The following is an 18,867-nucleotide window of genomic DNA, read 5'->3' as shown; positions in this document are numbered from 1 at the left end:
TCAGCCATAATAAATAAAGCACTGATGACTGGTCTACATGGTTACACTACAAATAGAGCTACACTGGTGGTACCAATGATGGGAAATTACAGAAAGCAATCTAGTGTAGACACAGCACTTCATTAAGAGAGAATGAACCACCCATGTCTAAGCTGTTAGAAGCAAAGCTTAATTGATAACAACATTGTCTCTGTTCTGTGAATGAATAATCAAATTTCCTGGCAAAAGACTGGAAGCAAATTGGGCAAAAACACAGCTTATGGGGAATGCAGGTAATTTAGTTATTTTTCTTCTGGGGAGGGTTTCTCTTAATAGCACGCATGCAGCTGTCCACGTTATCTTACCCAGAACTGACTGATCGAATCAAGATAACCTTCAGAAAGTTATTCTAAAACAAATGTCTGTTCAAGTGGTTATTCTTTCAGCTCTTGGCTGTCTACAGAGATAGTAAGAGAAAGGTCACTGCACAAGAGGGAGTGTACAGATATAAAGGTCCGAATTCAGTATGCTTTTTAGATGTCAGACACACAGGCACACTAAGAAAAGAAAAACTACTCTGTGCACAGAGCAGCTCCTGATACAAACTAACATCCTGAGAAAGCATTTTGAGGAAACAAAGCTGTACTTTTGTCTCCCTGACTTAAAGCAGGTGGAGATTTAAAGGGAAAGAAAAAGGGGGCTCCCACTACCCCTTCTCCCATTAACACTGCCAAATGCAACACATCCGTTCCGGATTTCTGGATATTCGACAGCCCGGCTGGAACAGTACAAATGTCCTTTGCATATGTGCAGTTTGTGCAGCATCTGGATGTGTCAGGCCTACTGTGCAGGCACTGTGGAATCAGCCTGCAGATGTGCAGTGCATCCACCACATCCCTTGAGTGACACACACATCCCTTGTGTGTCACTCACTGCACGTTTGCTGTACAGCATATGTGACAATATGCTCTCTGGGATTGTCCTCTCAGCAATAGGGAGCTAAGAGTGAACTACATCACTGGAGGAATATCAATCACATGGTTGCCCAGCTTTACCTTTCATTAATCCCATTCCTAAATAGTAACAGCTCTCTCTTTCTAAAATGACAACACCTCAATAAGCATGACAAAAAGACCATTATATGTCTGTGTGTGTTCATATATGTCTATAGCCAACCCTTCTACTGCCTACATTTAGCACTTACATGGTTTCATATCATTAATACTGTTAATCCTGTAATTGCAATTTACACTTAATCATTCCCATTTTGCAAAAATCTTGTGCAGAGGAAATTAATCATGTCAGACTGAGGGAATCTGACTTAGAGCTCCCATATAAGAGGAGAAATACAAATACAGTCAGAATCCCATATGGATCTCCTCCCTAATCTTATGACAAATTGGTATGAGAATGAGTGGAGAAAGGTTTCTGAAATAGATAACGTTTTTACAGGTATGTCTTGTCCTGACAGAACTGCAATGCTTATCTTCCCTCTAGAAATCTCTTACACCACATCTGGACTGCCTGTACGAGCATGGGCAAGCACATGGGCAAGAGTGTGATGTCCTCCACGTGCCTCACAGTTGGTAACAGAAAATCTGGCATCTTGAGGGGCTGCAAATCCTCTGCAGCCTTGCTATAAATGCAGGGAGTAAGAGCAGAATGCCTGCCACCAGCCACGGGTCTCCATAGAAGGCAGGATGGGTACCTGGGAAGGGCACAGTTATGCAGGCATGGCTGGGGTCATGTCTTGCCAGTCCACACTGCAGAGACCTAGCCCTGCACAATGTTCTTTCTCCAGTCTGCTCTACCAGCCTGATGCTTGTTCTTAAAATTCAGTCTGCTTCTGAATGGTTTGGATGTGAGCAGAGCTCAGGTGAAGATCTCTTCTTGAAAACAGCACAGTATTAGGGGTGCTTAAATTTTTACAGCTTCCTCCGGAATCTGGTGAGCTTGGACCTGTTCAGAGCCCTGTGAAAAGGCAGTGCCAAAATGGGAATTAAAAACACATGCCTGCCTGTGTTTCACCAGCTTGTTGTATGAAACCTCCTCCAAAGTATCCACAGTATGGAAGCTAGAGAAGTGTTAATATGCTCAAATGTTACTAAGTAGACCTATTCCTTCTCCCTTCCCATCATTTCACTTTTAGGCAGACAAAAGCCAGCAACGGCCTCCCAGATGTTGTCCTTTGGTTGTCCTGCCTTGCAACTGGCAGCCCCATGTTTATCATACTGGCGTAGGCGTCTACCAGAGGCTTCCAGATGAGGCACAGTTATATACAGATACGGACTGGAAAAGATACATTTATCGTGCTCACCAAAACGAAAATAAAAGAGAGGCCGGTTTCCTGCTGTGCTGGCTGCTCTCTCTCTAGCGGCCGCTTCCCGGATGTCACAGACACCAATGTTGGCAGTGCGGAGCATTCTTCTGGCAGCTCCTTCACTGTGTTGCAGTCTACACCGTACCGCGGCAGCTCCATTCGCTGCTGTAACAAGTCGAAAAAAACTAATTAATTCACGTTTAGTTTTTTTACATTTGTTACAGCAACGAGTGGAGCTGCTGCCCCCATGCAGTAGAGCACACACGCACACGCACGCACAGACACCACAGGACACTCACGGAGCCAACGCGGGTCAGTGTTCCACTCTGCCAACATGGGCGTTAGGAATGCTAGTAAAGGTGCAGGATGTCCCAACAGAGGGGAACTGCCTTTGGATTTCCTTTAGTTTGTTGAATACTGTCAAAGAATGCAAATCCCTGCCCTTTCCCAAAGCCTCCAATCCCAGTAAAAGAGTTATGTCCGTTTCCATACTGTTTTAAAATATCTCTAAAACCTCTGTTTCCTCCTAATAGCAAGATCCAAGTCCATCAAAGCTTATAAATTCTTGCATTCCCCATCAAAAAAGGTTACAAAAGAAAAGAAAAAAAAAAAAGATTAGTTGGTCACATATGTGATTGTTGAGATACTAACAGAGGCTTACAAAAGGCAGCATCTGTTTTGTTATCCTATTTCTTCTTGGAAAGGATTCATCTCCCCCTTCCTAGTGAGCAGGCACCTCCAGCCGTTCAGATGAGTAAAGTCTTAGAAGGAGAATATAAAACTGAACTTTTTCAAGTTTTGTCCAAAAGGTAACTACAACAAAACAAACAAAAAAGTACAAAGACAGCAAAGACCCAAGCACAAATAATATCTGTTTCCGCAGAAAAATACTTTAATATGGCAGAAGCACTGTCTTCCACTATAATAAAATAATTCACTTAGCCATTAGCTAAACAATTGAGCTTAATGTATTTACAAGAAAACAGTGGAGAATATTTCAATACTTTTCCTCTTGTTCCTATTATAATCTTCCTTCACTTATCCATATCCAACATTCCTAGTGCGCGATTTTCTGCTAAGTGGTTGAGCAGAAGATGTTCACTCCATTTCATCCCATCTTTAAAACAGCCCTAAATCAGCTATATCCTCAATCCAAAATTATTGAATGTATTCCACTACAGACCTGGCTTACGGAGATCCCTCTGCTTCTCCTTACACTGAAAAACTTTAATATCACAATAGAGACCTTGAAAAGGTAAATCCCTAAAGATTCTCCATGTTCTCTCTTTCATCATTACATGCATGATGAATCCCCAGCAGTTTCAGCCAGGATACAGTTTGACCAGAAGACTATGAGCTTTCTGGAGAAACAGCTCTACTTGCTTATGTGAAGAAACAAAAGTCCCAACTAACCAAATGAACAAATAGTGGTACCAAGCACTGCTGCATTGAAGATTATTGTGAAGCAACAGTCTTTCCACAACTCAGTAAACCTAAGTAGGTCTCATGAGAACAAACTGTGAAGACTATTGTATGTCTGATAGTCTGGTCAGATCACTAAATACCCAGAAATTTAATAAACTGCACCTCTGGTATTGTAATTCTGTTGATTTGATTTGTTTCATTCTCTAATGGCTCCCAGTGGTAAGGAAATGTCACAGACCCTCTCAAAACAGGCTGTATCACTTCAGAAAACAGAGGTGTCTGTAACTCTGCTGTCTTTTGTGGAGTTCCCAACACTGTAGCAGACCAAGTGAAATCCAAAGGCACAAAACCAGCATTCTGCTATGGAGCTAGACAAAAATATAAACCTGAAGAAGTAACAAGGCAGTGCCTTCACACATGAGCAGTTTAAATAAAAACCCATCAATGCCACCATAAAGGAAAGATTTTGTAAAATGAGGAGGAGGCCTGCAAAAAAAAAGGGCTCAGAGGACAGCCAAGCCCAAGTGGAGCCTCTGTAAGGTCAGTGAGATTCCAGGAGACGGTGGGTACACTCCTCTGAGGCCAAGACAGAACAGAGGTCTCCACCAATACTTCCAACTACATAGTGAACTTCATGACCCAGTGCCTCAGAAGAGTGAAAGAACTCTGAAAGTTCTTGTACATATATATGAAATAAATTCAATAAGGTAATACATTATTAAATATAGTTTAAAGATGTTTTTACACCTTTTGGGCAAGTATTGAGACCAGGTATGTATGAAAGGTCAGTTGTTCACATGCCAGAGGGCAAGCTGGACTCTAGGGATGTTGCTGGTCTCTCTAGTGTCTTCAAAAGTGAGACTGGGATAGAAAACCCATAAATGGATGAAAGTACAAAGATCCATGGTTTTCTTCCACTCTTGCGTATATCTCTGTTCAGAAAACTTTACTTGGCTGAGATGTTAATGAGTTAGGACATCACGTTTTCCTCTATATTCTTGCATTCCTTCCAACAAACAATGCCTCTCTAACAAGCCCAGGCTGATTTAGTTTTCCAGACATGACTGCCAAACCCACACCAACGTATGTAAAATATGTACACACACATCAAAGTGGACATATATATAAAAATACACATAAAATGGATGGAATAAGCTTATTCTGCATAACAATAGCTTTGTTTCTGCCACATATATTCCTTCAGAGATGCAGATTTTTACAGTGGCAACTATCAGTACACTTGACATCTTCATATATCGCAAGCAAAGATATACATACCAGGAGGCTGTGGCAGGTAGGCCCCAATTAATTTTGATCTCTTCTTTTCATATCCTTTCTGTGTGATGTCACCTGTCAAGAAAAGAAAAGGAAAATCAATACAATGTGGATAAAGACAGTGTCTAGCTGCTTAATGGCAGCACCATCAGCTTAGCCACCGCTGCACTGTTTTTCTGTCGTGACAATTATAATGAACAAATGAGAAGCACAGTATGATCACTCCACCCCGAAAAAACTCAATTTACGCCGGAGCCATTCTGACAAGTAAATACCCAGCCTTGACTTATTCCAGCACCAAAGTCCAGCAGCGCAGAGTTTTAAAACCATTTTGATGTGCTGTCACACAAGCTTTGAAAAGCTACAATGACCTTCATTAGGTTAATAAACAATGGATTATATAGAATGTGTGGGCCTGTAGTGGCTGGCAAAACACATCACTGATTAGCATTTTCTATCATTAATGGGATTTTTCTAATCAAGCATGTGAGGCCCAAAAGACTTGAAACTGCTGCTATATCATTTCTGCAATATAAATGTTTTAGCTAATTTCTAAGCAGTACTGAGAGGAACAAAGCCAAAACAAAACAAATTACCACAGATCCACTAGAAAACAGTACCATAAAGACTCTTTGTCTGGCTTTCCACTTACACCTCAAAAAAAAATTTTGGAGACACATTTGTATTTCCTAAATTCAATTAAAATGACACTTCACTGTGTCTCCAGCTTCCCCAGGTTAGTTGTGTTGGTTTTTTTTTAATGTAAACACTAAAAAATATTATTCTGTAAAAGTTTTCTGACAGAAAATGATGGATGAATAGTCATGTAAAACAAAATATATACTTTTAGCCTTATTAGATTCAGGAGAGGTTTGGTACCAAAGCTGAGATAGATTCCTGGCTCTGGAGCTGGATATTGAATTTTATACGTGCATATAGGCTTGTGTTGAATTATAAGCTACTTCAGACACTAAGAAGTGTGCTAATTCTACAATTATGAGATTTTTTAAATAACACTATTCCTTGCCCTCTCAATAAGCCTATCTGCTATTGTGAGACTCATCATGCAGCTGAAATTCAGTTGCACCACTGGACTTTAATGTTTGTAAAGTTTGAGGGCTTAGAAGGGTGGAAACCACAAACAGTTGAGGCACTTTGGCAGTAATGTCCAGCTAGATACAGCAACAGGTGCCTGTTTATGCTCTTCCATCCCTATGCTCAACCTTTACCTAAGGACACCATTTTCCAAGAGAACAACATACACACTCATTTCAACCCCAGCTGCTTTGCTAAATGGATGGTAAATTAGCACCAATGTCTAGATAGAGCTTTCTGTGGGCTGGTCTGAAATCAATAATTGCATAAAAACATCTTCAAATGTTGCTCCTTGCTGAAACACCTTTTCTTGGAAATGGTTCCAGTAAGCAATTAGGAGGAAAAATCTCCAAACCTCTCTACCAGTGTCCTGAGCCAACCTCTCGTCCCTGGTTAAAAAACAGTGCTTAAAATAACACCTATCCTCTTCACTACCATATCTCAAACTGCTCTACAAAAGAAGTCAGCTAAAATATCTGTGTTTTTAAATGAAGAAAGCGAGAGTGAAGCACTTTAAATGATAACATTTCCATATTTACGCAGGGAAGAAGTGGCAGACTTGGAAGAGGTCCTAAGTCTTTAAAGTTCAAGCCCACTGACTCCTCAAGCACATTTCTTCCCATTTTGAACACTCCTGGCACATGTTCAAAGTAGTGAAACAAGCTCCCTCGCCATTGTAATCATCAGCTTCTCACAAACCAGACAGTAATGATAGATACTCACTTCATTAAAATGTTTCAATGAAAAAAATGTGTTTGCTTCTATTTGAAAATTACAAAATATGAACATTTTTTCTTTTAAACTGTTACTAAACAAATTACTATTGACTTCCCGTGCTCATCAACACCGAATTCTCACGCATTCCAGACATATCTTAATTTGAGTAAAAATTTTGTTTTCTTATTTTACTATTGCTCTTTAAGGAGAACAGAGATATCCTAAGGAGAATCCACCGTGTTATGTGCAAGTTGGCAATGCCATTTTAGACATGAAACTACTAACAACAGGTGCTTAACTACTGGTTACTCTTCCACACACATGGTATTACATACATGTGCAAATTGATACCTCAAGCTATACATTCCAGACGTTGTTCATGCAACCTGCACCCATTCCTGCCCTAAGTTTCTTTCACTAGTTTCTAAATCTATATTGTCCTTAATGGAAAGAAATTACGAGAACAAGTAATTTCTTTTACATCAATGTGGGAAAGATAAAAATCAAGTGTTACCTCTTGTCAGTAATAAGTTTTCATTCATATTGGTGTCCAGACTCAGTCTTTCGAATTTCACCATAAAAGAATCATTCTCAGCAGAAACAATAGTGACTTCTTCCCCAGACCACTGACTCCACCAAAAGATCACCAGTAAAAGGTTTTGAGACAATTTAATATTAAAATATTTCAATTTCTAGGAGCAAATAGCAAATTAATTTGGAATTATCACTAAACTTTCTACAATCATGTCCATCATTGCCCAGGTAGCCAGTCATAAAAAACATGCAAAAGTAAAATATAAAATCTCCACAATTTCCATTGTAGCATCACTATCACCATTTTGAGGTAGAAGGAAGTCAACTGCATCATGCAGTCTGGGGAAGTACTATGCTTTTTTTGTCAGGATTCATGGTACTCCTATTTACTTGTATTTTTTCAGGTAGATCAATTTCATATTAGAAACAATAGCTCATTAATCATTAAAATTTTATTATGACATATGCTAAACTATTGCATTTCAAAGCTACATTGAACTCAATGTGCAAGCTCCTAATATATATTAAACACAGTTCACCAAAAGTTAAGTGAGCTTAAACTCTGCTCTTACCATAAATCACCATTCACTCAGTTTTCTCAACACAATATTAAGATCTTTGGTCTATGTCCTTCCTTCCCCTAGAAATGAATGCAATAATTTCACAACTATCAGCTGAGGAGCAAACCCCTTCTCACTTAGGTCCATCTAGATCATGTTCTTCCACAGTACAATATTGAATTTAGGCTTGGTTTTTGGAGAATATCAACAGGGTTACAAGAACAATACTTCCTTGTCCTGAGAAGAGAGGATTTATGGTACCTTTCTGTTTTTAATTAACTCTTCTCTTGAAAAGCCATCAGTGTCTAAGAGGGAAAAGCGTCTCACCCACAACATTCTTTGAGCAGACAGTATAAGTCGGGTTTTCTACCCAAGAACACACTCTCCAAAGCCCCTGCAAATTTAGATGTCCTTGTTGCATCACTCTCCAGCCTTCTTCTCATGATACCTTTGCCTGCTTTTGTGTGGCATTTCCAAGGCAAGCTGCCATGCTGTACAGAAACAACTCAGGGAGGCAGGATGGAATGAGCAGGGGACAAGGTTGGCAGTGGGTTAAAGCAAAAAGGCCAGACCATGGATGGAGGGATGATGAAAAGACTCCAGCATTGAGGAGCAGAAGGAGCACATGGTTAAAGGGCAAGCTGGGGACAAGACACCATCATATAATGTCAGGCAGCTGAAAGGTGGCACCCCCTTTAGCAGCTCCCTGCAGACCTCTGCTCTGTCTGCCTGTCTCCTCCCATGGCTCTTGCCCCATCCCCTGGCCCTGGCTCTGCTCCTGAGTGCTCTGTCCAGCTCCGCTGCTTCTCAGCTTCACCCCATAGCTGGTCCCCAGCCCCTCCCTCATCCTCGCTCCCTCCCTCCCTCCCTCCCAGGCTGCATTCACTTCACTGCACCCAAGGATCTTAGCCTCCTGTTTACATCAGCACTCTCCAGCTTTTTTTCCCCTGGACATGTTCTCTTTTCCTCCTCACCTCCACTGGTGATTTGACAGGTTTCCACCACGGGAGGCCACAGGTGTATACCCTGGGGTGCACTGTGTCCGAAGGTTATCCTGATTTTTTCCCCATCCATATTTAAAATCGGTTGTCAAGGACTGCTGAACAACAGGCATGCAGTACACTGGCTCTCTTTCACCAAAACAAGCTCATTTCTTATTTCTAGTCTTCCAGAATCTCTCCTGGCACGATAGGGAAAATGCCACTTTTGCAGTGAAAGGGACAGCACAAACGAAAGACCATCCAGACGAAGGTTGCCCGGTCAAGCTGAGTACAGGACCGGGGCTCTGGCAGTCTGTAATCCTACTGCCATCTCTTTTATTTGTAATTTGTGCCCCTGTTTCTGCAGCTTCCCAAGTTGCAGATGGCAATGCTCTCTGACACCAGCGCCCGCAGACAACAAGTATTCCACAGCTATATTTAGCAAAGCCGTGCTGTAGTGTAAGTTCATTCGACTGTGCTCATCACAACTGTTACTGTTTGCATTATACCCTGCGTTTTATTTGAAAAATTTACTGGATTTTCCTCTTTCCTTCAACAGTGCTGGATTTTTGCCTCATTACAAAGACAACGGTCTAAAGCTGGGGTAGGCGGGTCAGAGCAACATAATCACGGCACACACACTTGTCATGAGTAAGAACGGAGTGCAAGGTAACAGAGAGCCCCTTGGGATACTCCACGTTGTACAAGACATTTTGAGGGGTAAGAAATGCCTGTAAATGTTGAAGTCATTCCCATTATCCCACCCCTTTCCTGGCCCCTTCGTGAGTCAGCTCCATCCATTTATATGTCATGTCCTACACTGAATCACACCTTTAAATGAAAATAATAAAAAAGGTACATTTTGTAATTAATATTGACTTTCTAGTGTTTTGTTGAAGGTTATTAAATGTGAAAATACTTCCACATGAAAAATATCTGTGCATTACCACCCTTCCTGAAAGCATTTGCACTTTAAAAGCTGAGAGTGATTAGAAACACTGGTACCAAGACAAATAAGGTGCTGTGCTATTTTCATGAAAGCAAAATTCTTAACAGTTGATATAGTACAAAAGTTTCATTTTCAATTCAAATATCTATTAGCTGGTCTATTATCACTTCCTGAAAACAAACATGTCCAGTCCTGATGAACTGTTCCCGTGATACATGAAGTACGTTTATTCAAGATTATTGCACAATACAAGAGAAACAAATCCTAAACAAAACCCAATGCAAGATAAATTTCAGCAAACCTTTTCCTTTTTCCTGGAAGATGCCTACAATTCTTACTGATCTCAGCCCTTTAGGATGCAGAACAGGTAAAAAGCTCTTGACAAAACCAGGGACCAAATCACCTTGATTAGTGTGGTGAAAACTCAATTTTGCGTTCCGTGATCTTGAAGCCTGACCAATGCTGCAGTTTTCACTACACGTGCATGTTTTGAAACGAAATTTCAGGCTGAGACTTTGAATTAGTTTAAAGCACTTATGGAAAAATCCACCACGGGAAATAATGCAATCAATAACTCCTCTCAAGCACAGACTAACACAGAGCTCGCCGGTGAGTGTCTTTGCTTTGCCCATGATTTTCTGCCCTCTAAAGATTCAATTTTCTGTACGACTTGTTTATTGCTGATGACTCAAATTCAGTGTCAGCATCTTGGCAAGAGGGATTTGAATGAAACAAAGCTTCTCATAAGGAGAACTGTGAGTCATTTACTTCTCCCACTCATGATGCAGACAGTCTCCTTGTCTGGTCTCCCAAAAATACGCCATAAGACAAAGGATTTCATTTTGGATTCTGCAAGTACAGAGATATCAAAACTGCACAAATATAACTCAAGTATCATGTACAAGAAAACAAAAATATATATCACAAGTAATTTTCTTTTCAAATGTCTTTTAAAAATGATGTTTAACCACAGCAGCAGCTTAGAAAACTACTCAGAACCAGGATGAAGAAACAAACGGTAAACTATGGCAGTGGGTGGAAAAATTAATGGGATCCCACACTTTCACTGCAACCAGTGTCATAAATTACAGAACTGCTCAAGTGCCTTTAAGGGGAGTGCACTGTAGCTTAAAGGCTTCAATGACAATTTTACCCACCTATAGCTGAATTCTTTTTTTTTCCCCCCAAGGATACATTTTGTTCCTGTTTGTTGCAAGTAAAGCACAAAATGGCTGAATTTCAGTGACTGATAAGGAAGAGTGCTCCATGTGCACATGGGGAAGCTTATAACATATTCTAAAGAGAGTTCTAATTCAGGAGAAAATATTTGAACAGATTATGTTATTAACAGAAAAGGTAAACTATTTTAACATGGTTGAAATAAGAGATACAAGGTCTTCTGAATTTTGAAGATGTTCCTGTTCAAAATAAGTATTTTCTTCCCATTCTTTTGATAGGCAAATCAAATATATGGTGTATAACCTGACAAGTTCTTAGTTTTAATTCAAATTCTACATTTTTAAAAAAGTATGTGAGCAATAAATGATTCTATAGAAGAGATATTTTTGAGTATCTCCACCTTCAATCCCAGAAGACCCCCCTTAATGAGTTTCCTCACTTATTTTCTGGTCCCGAAGCCTTCAGCACATTTTTCCAATACCCAAAATTACTCCCGGGCTTCAAAAGAAAGAAAAAAACAACAAAAAAAAGCCCTGCCCAAAAAGGAACCCCGCAACACCTAATTTAAGCCAATTAAAACAATCCCAGGGATTTTCTGACTCAGACTTTCTCTGGTTTGGCCGGGCTGAGGAGCAGCGCTGGCTGCCAGCGGCGTGGCAGCGAGCCAGGAGCCGGGCGTGCTGCTGGAGACCCCGCTCCTTTGAAGCCAGAGAACTGTGTGGTCCCCGGGCATCCCGGAGCTCCCCCAGAACGGGGAATTCGTGTGGCACTACTTTTATGGCCTGGATTATTGTAAAGTAAACAGAGGCCGGTTGAACGGTGAAGGTTTCCATTCTCAGTGTCAAGAGTTTATTTCATTATTTAAAGCTTTAACGAACACTTTATATAATGAAAGCAATCCTTGCCATTTTTGGAATTTTATGACTGTTAGGACCCTTCATAATGTTGTTTTCCTTCCTTTATTGCTTTATAAGGCTTATGGGGCACCCTTGAAGTGTATATCCTTTCTGCAGCTGCTGGAAGCTCATCTTTCATCTCTCCTCTGGCTTTCCTGTTGCCTATGAGGCATTTGCCTGTTCTAGTTATTCTCCCTGTCTCTAACACAAACGGTGCAGAGTCAGATCTTGCTCAAGATAAAAATAAAATACAATTCTGAAAAGTATGCCTAAGGAAACATTCCTGATAAACGTTATTTAATAGACAGGCTTTATATTTCAAGTTAGAAGTGTTCCCTACAGAAAGATAATTATAGCAGTAATTCCACTTATCATTATTTAGAATTTACAGTTCAGAGCAAATCAGACATTTCCATAAATGCTGCGCTGAGTACTGCAAGTTTGTGTCCTGATTTTTTCACAGCCCTGAAAATGTCTTGGAAAAAAAAATACAAGAGGAGGAGGAGGAATCCTAAAGGAGGAACATATAAAATAGATGTATGAAACAAAATTGAGAATACATTATCCAAATCAGACTGTATGCATATTTTCTCCTCTGGGTAGAAAAGTATATCCAGGCTTCCCAAAAGGAAAAACCTGTAATGTCTAAGTAAAATGATAAAATCCATTATTACAGAAATTTCTTATTTTTGCCACTTCTCTAGGAAGCATCCTATGAAAATAACTCTCCTCTTTGAAACCTTGCACTTTTAACCATTTTTTCACCACTTTGGACATTACTAAGTTTAACTAAAAAGTCCAAATGGATTAATCTTCCTGGAAGAGAATGCAAATCTTCCAAAAATCAACAGATTTCTAAATCCTTCATCTGTAATTTTGTTTTCAGTATTTGGATGCACCACAGTATGACTGCAGATCTGTTCCCAAATTTCAATTCAGAACAGAAATCTGGAACTCCTATTTTCATATGCTGGGGAAAAAATAAAAAATGGTATTTCCCTGATACATTGAAGCATTCTCCCTTTAGACTTGGGTTCACCATAAAGCTTTAGTATTTGATATTAGCTATGCTAGTCAATAATAGAAGTGATTCTATCTAAAATATCTTAAATAATGTTATTTTACCCTAATGTGGGTTAAAGACATTACGCTGATTTTAAAAATAGGTATTTAGAGCAGTTGTACTGTAGTATTAGAATGCCAAAATGTCCAAATCTCTTCCCACAGTTTTTGTAAAAATAGAACCTCTTCTGAGGAAAAAAAAAAACAACTCTTCATGCAAATGCAAATTTCCACATACTTTGATAGCTGGGTGCAAAGACAGAAAAGCCCAGATTTCTTAACTACCATGAGGAAACTAAAGCAGGAATACTCCTTTTCACACAATTAGAAGGCCACTAACGGTTGTGGAAGAATATTGAGGAGTTTTAAGTAGTTGTGAACAGGGACTTGAATTACCATGACAACTATGCTGAGTGACCATAATGTCTTTAAAAATGTATCACTTGGGAGATCATTGAGCTCAATAATCTGTTTTTTACAATTTTAGTACACCATGTTTTCTTACATGACACATAAGACTTTGAAGAATTAAAAAAAAAAAAAGTAATTCTTTATGAAGGGAACATAAATGTCTTCCATGACAATACTCACATTTTTTCCTTTAAATTATGATGCTTAACTACTAAATCCAGTACATGTTATTTCCTACTACTTTCAATTCAAAACCCTCGATCACAAAATCACAAATGCCTGATATACCCATCACCTGTTTTCCTATTTCCAACAGCTGAGACCCAACCCTATCACAAGTTGAAAGTGCCCACGGCTAATTAATGTGAACCATGCTCTGTGACACCTCCAGGCATCTCCAAATTCTTACAAGGAAGTCTCCCAGCAACCTAACCCGCATCTCTGTTACCTCCATTCCAGTCCCCAGTAACTCCAGTTCTTTTTTCAAGCTTTCCAACAAGAGTAAAATAACTCGTTTCCTTCAAAAAACCCCCAAACCCTAAAGTATGGAACATATTCATCTTAAAAGCATCCAAAAGGGAACGACCTCCTCAGACACCCAGTCCAACATCCTGCTTTGCAAGAACAGCAGATCAAAGTGAACACCCTTGCTCTGAGTGATCAGCGCTCTAGCAACAACATTGAGTAGTTACTCACATCCTCTCTGTCTCAGCAGATTTTTAACTATTCTGTGCAAAATAAAACTACTTCATTTAGAGTTCCCTTCTTAGAATGCCCATGGAAAAGATGGTTATCGATGGATTTACTTAAGAGGTGAGATGTTGCTTCAGATCTCATCTGGAAGAGAAAGGAAGCTTAGTTTTACATGCTCTTACATGTGCTCTTATGCATGAAGGCATCTGCTTCAGTTTTATTTTGTGAGACAGGCTGGAGATGGTGCAAAGCATTGAATAAATCACATGAATTTAAAAAAACCCCACACCTCTTTCTACAGCATTTCTTCTTGGCTTTGAATTATGTTCTTGCTAAGATGGCTGCAGTGGACTGGACCCTTGTTATTTTACCTGGGAACACAGGTTTCACTAAGCAGAAGAGCACTTGCAACTTGCACACAGCAAGAGGTTGCATTCAGGTACATTTTATGAATCTAATCAACATTCTCTGACCCATTTCCCACAGTCCAAATAACCCAAAACAGGTAGAAAATTGTGTTACTCTTCTTCCATCTCTCACACAGTTGAAAAGTAATTCTGCTATTACTGCTAGACACAGCAGTACATACATACTGATGCTGTCTTTCCAAGAAAATCTGTTCATAATTTTGAGCCTCAGATTTCACTTTAGCACAGTAGACATCAGCTCCAAAGCAGATCAGATGAATTTTACTTCTGTCCCACTGAAAGTCAGTGGCAAACAGATCACAGAGGCTGTTTGCAGAATAAACAGAGCAACCTGAAAGTGATGCCTCCCCTGAAGAAGCACTGTGGAGGGAAAGACTGTATTTTTATTCATAAACCTCACTGCTCACTTTCATTTGAAGAAAAACTGACCTCCCATTTTACTAACCTTATCCTTCAGGAGGTCTTAAAAGGTGTCAGACAAGTACATGGCAGCTTCTGGGTCACTGAGTCCAGTTCCCTGTACTAGAGAAGAGCATGTCAAACATTCTCAGGAAAGAATTGAGTTTCATTTGGAACTAAATTCAGCTATAGCCCTTCTTTTTTATTCCAAGCTGTTATAGCATCCTCTTTACCTTTTTTGATATTTTTTTCACAAATGTGCATCTTTTCAACTTGAAATAATTCTTTTTCATTTAACCCTATACCACGGGCTTTCTTGGCCCCCTGATAGACAAATTTCATTTGTCTAAAAAAAAGTAAACTACCTTAATAAAGGAAGAGATCAGGCCAGTCTCATATACCAACTATCAAAGATAATTCACGTTGTGTTTTATCAAGTTTAAATTTACCTCCCTGTCTTTCATTTTTGTTTTTAACATTCCAGCACTGATATTATCTAGTTGCCTATTTCAGCAAATTTTTCTTCCGTTGTTATTAATAATATAATAAACACTACCCAAACTGTTTCTAAAAAGATAAAGGCTTCACAAACTGCACAGTTCCTGGAAGTATTTATTTTCCTACTAACACAAGAAAGCTAAACACTCGCTGCAATTAATTTGCAATTCAAAGAAAACTCAGTTCAGATTTTTAACCTGAAAACTAAAGAAGATGTATACAGAGCAAATTGATCTTCCTCCAAATATAAACATTAGAATCAGCCTGTCCTGGTAATGCAGAGTAAATGAAATCTGTCTCTGGTCTCAAGAAATCAAAAAATTAATCCTTATTTTACAGCCTGCAAATGCAATTGAGGCTGATATGTTAAAATACATTTTGTTGACAGCATATTTGATCCAACAGCCAGATACAACAAAACGAGCAGCTATTTGAAGGCCTTTGCAATACATGAACTGCAATACTTGTTAATAAGATACACAGATCACTTCATCTTTTCTGTGTAAAAAACTACATTTGAAAACTGTCACTAACACATTTCTGCATGAACCAAAGTAATGAAATTCCACTTTTAAAAGAAATAACCTAAGATCCATTCATGTCATTTTTCCACTTTGTTCCACAAGGACCTCAAATAGCAAGATGAATTAACATCATCTGATTACTCAACTCAATTCCAAGTAACAGAAAAGCCCAAAAAGCATCTTGCTCTTCTCCTGTTATGTGGGCAAAGTGTTTATGAGGCACTGGAAATATGCATCCTTTTGACTCAAGGACTCCTATTACCCAAAGGCTGACTCAGATCCTACTCTCTAAAGTCTGCAAAACAACTTGAAAGGAAAAATAGTTGCATATCTTCAATTACCTCAAGACACAGTCAACGCCCCTGTTCTGCACAGGTTTCACAATATTTGACAATTCCATTTTTTCCCTGCTGTAGCACCTCTGAAGGCTCCTAAAGGTCTGTGACATTATTACAGACCTAATGTGACAGCTCATACTGATGTTAGCACAAAGCAGCTGTTCTCATAGGAGGCATTACCCTCCAGTGCCTGTGAAATACGGCAGTTGGAAATCTGCAAGTTGCTGCTAGGTTTGAGGCACACACTTCCATGCAGCTGGAAAATCAGATCTCCATACCCTCATTCTTCTTATTTTTCTCCATTTCCAGCTTACAACTACTCTTGATCAAGATATGGAAATTTGCTGTGGTAAGCCAGATGTGCAAACATTTTCTTTTCTTCCTCAGTTCTGAGTTCATGATTTATTTCATACGTTAATGAGGTTATTCTGTGATTTCTGTAGCCTTTTTTCTCAGATTTCAAAAATAATAAAGTATTTCAACCCAAAAGAAGCTACTGATTTCACGTCTTTGTTTCATTCTTTCCTGCAAGATAGAATACTTTTCAAAAAGAATCTGGAATTAAATCATAACTATACTTAATAAAATAAAAGCAAGCAAAATTTTACTGAGTAGGGCTCATTTTCACCTGCAGTAGAAGCCAAAACCAGCAATGCCTTTCTAACAGGCAGGTGTTAGCAAAGGCCATTTCCCATGGTGACAAATTTCAGCACTTGAGTTTGGCTTTCACGGACAGGGCTGGTGGTTTAGAAGTACAAGTTTTTGAGAAAACCCATGAATGACTGTTTGTACCAGTATGTCAGAACAGATATTCTTCTGCTCTTGTTCTTCAATTGTCACGAGGTGACAGCTAACTAATTATTATCACAGATATTTGTTAATTCACTGTTTTGCAGCAATTCCCCTTTGTGGTTTACTTCATTTTGTGGATCAGTAGGTAAATCAGGAAACATTCCAGCCTGAGGACCAAAGGAACACAATAACACACCTTACAAAACCCAGCAATCCATTTGCCTTTACATTTATAATAAAGCTATACTTTAGAAGTGCCAATAAAGATTAGTTAACATGCAGAAAAGCAACAAGAGACCTCATTTAATACTCTGTTATTAAGTCCTAGCTGGGAAATGAGACCAGCAGAGCCTGGGAAGATAGCCATATTTTAAGAAATTAAGAAATCAGGAATTAAGGTAGGATTTACAACCTCTTGTAAATATCCATAAAATACTGACTTTTCAGCATAATTCAGAGAGCACATCATGCTTTGGATGTCTGAAGAGGTAGTTATTAATTTTTATGGTTGGAAGAGTGTAAGAAACACAGGAATGATCACACTGGATCCCACCCAGTGTCAGAAACAGAGGAAGGGTCACACCGGATCCCTTCCAATGCTCTTTCATGTCTTTCAGCACATACAGTCACTTAAAGGACATAATAAGGTAAAAAGTTTGGAACAGAAAATGTAAATAATCTATCCTTCTTCTCCTCACAGTGTCATTAGATGAAAAGCTCTTAGAGATTGACCTAAACCTCAGAGTGTGACATTGCAAAAAACCACTGCCACAGCTCAGAGTACTTTTTGCCTCCCAAAGAAAACTGGAATCTTGTTTTGAACCTCACTGAAGTCTTGGCTGAAGTCTTGGCCTCAATAAGTTTCAATGAAGAATTAATTCCACAATGTAATTACACTCAGTGTGAATTTGCCAACTTCTAAGTTAATTAAATATCCCCCTACCCTCTGCCATGAAAAGTTCATGACATACCTTCTCTGCAGCGTTCATTATTTAACACACTTTTGTCAGTTCCCTCTCATTTGGCTCCTTGCAAGGTTATTAATTCCAGATTTTTTAGACTCTTGGAAAACAGGTTTTTTCCATGCTGTTCATCATTCTTGCCCCGCTACCACAGTCACAGCCAGTTCACCCACGGGTAAGGCAAGACAGTGGGTAGCGAAGGGAGAAACACTTGGGTCATGCTCCAACACTGGGCTTCCCAATGCTCCCAGTCCAAGAATCCCAGCTGCCAGTCCTGTGCAGCACTGTCCACGTACCCCAGCTACCAATACACGTTCACATCTCTCTTCCAACCCAACTGTTTCCACCTAAAAAACCTCTTGAACACAAACCTTTACCCCAGAGTGAATTTTTACAACATATTAACAGCTCCCAAAAGCAGAGATTAGCTACATTAAACTGAGGAAACTTGACAGATCTGATTTTACAGTAAGGTTTAAACTCAAGTGGTCCAAGGTCAGAGGTTTGAAAGAAAAATAAAAATTATTCACCCTGATACATTTATCCCGCACAGAACGTTTGGAGTATTTCATACATCGAAATAAAAAAAATTAAAATATTATATACATTATTTATTTCTATATTACATATACTTCTGTGTTACTAAAAGCTTTCCTTATAATGCTTTGCAATTTTAGTACCATCAATCCTTATGTTGTCATTAGGAATGAGTTTTTCTGCTGGTTGGTTGGGTTTTTTCTGCTTTATATTTCCTCTCTTTTTTCCTTGGCTGCCTAGTTACTTACTGTTGTAAAACCCACATTTTCTTCTGGACAGCACGACTTCTTTGGATCTTTCCAGCTAAACATTAT

The 18,867-nt window shown here is 39.2% G+C and overlaps 1 protein-coding gene across 5 annotated transcripts in view; it reads right to left on the bottom strand.

The window, feature by feature from the left end:
- DIP2C (disco interacting protein 2 homolog C) overlaps positions 1-18,867 on the bottom strand; it is a 309,433-nt gene that overhangs the window by 137,444 nt on the left and 153,122 nt on the right. For 2 of the 5 annotated variants that reach the window (XM_032685183.1, XM_032685196.1), the window contains exons 2-3: positions 5,003-5,074; positions 2,297-2,464 (exon numbers count right to left, since the gene is read on the bottom strand). In XM_032685183.1, the coding sequence (XP_032541074.1) occupies positions 2,297-2,464; positions 5,003-5,074 (240 nt within the window). The remainder of the gene's footprint in view (positions 1-2,296; positions 2,465-5,002; positions 5,075-18,867) is intronic. The other 3 variants (XM_032685205.1, XM_032685213.1, XM_032685189.1) reach the window with 2 other exon arrangements.

Source organism: Chiroxiphia lanceolata, chromosome 1, assembly GCF_009829145.1.
Source record: "Chiroxiphia lanceolata isolate bChiLan1 chromosome 1, bChiLan1.pri, whole genome shotgun sequence".
NCBI lineage: Eukaryota > Metazoa > Chordata > Aves > Passeriformes > Pipridae > Chiroxiphia > Chiroxiphia lanceolata.
Note: the sequence above shows the minus strand (reverse complement) of the source record. Positions and strands in the feature narration are given on the sequence as shown.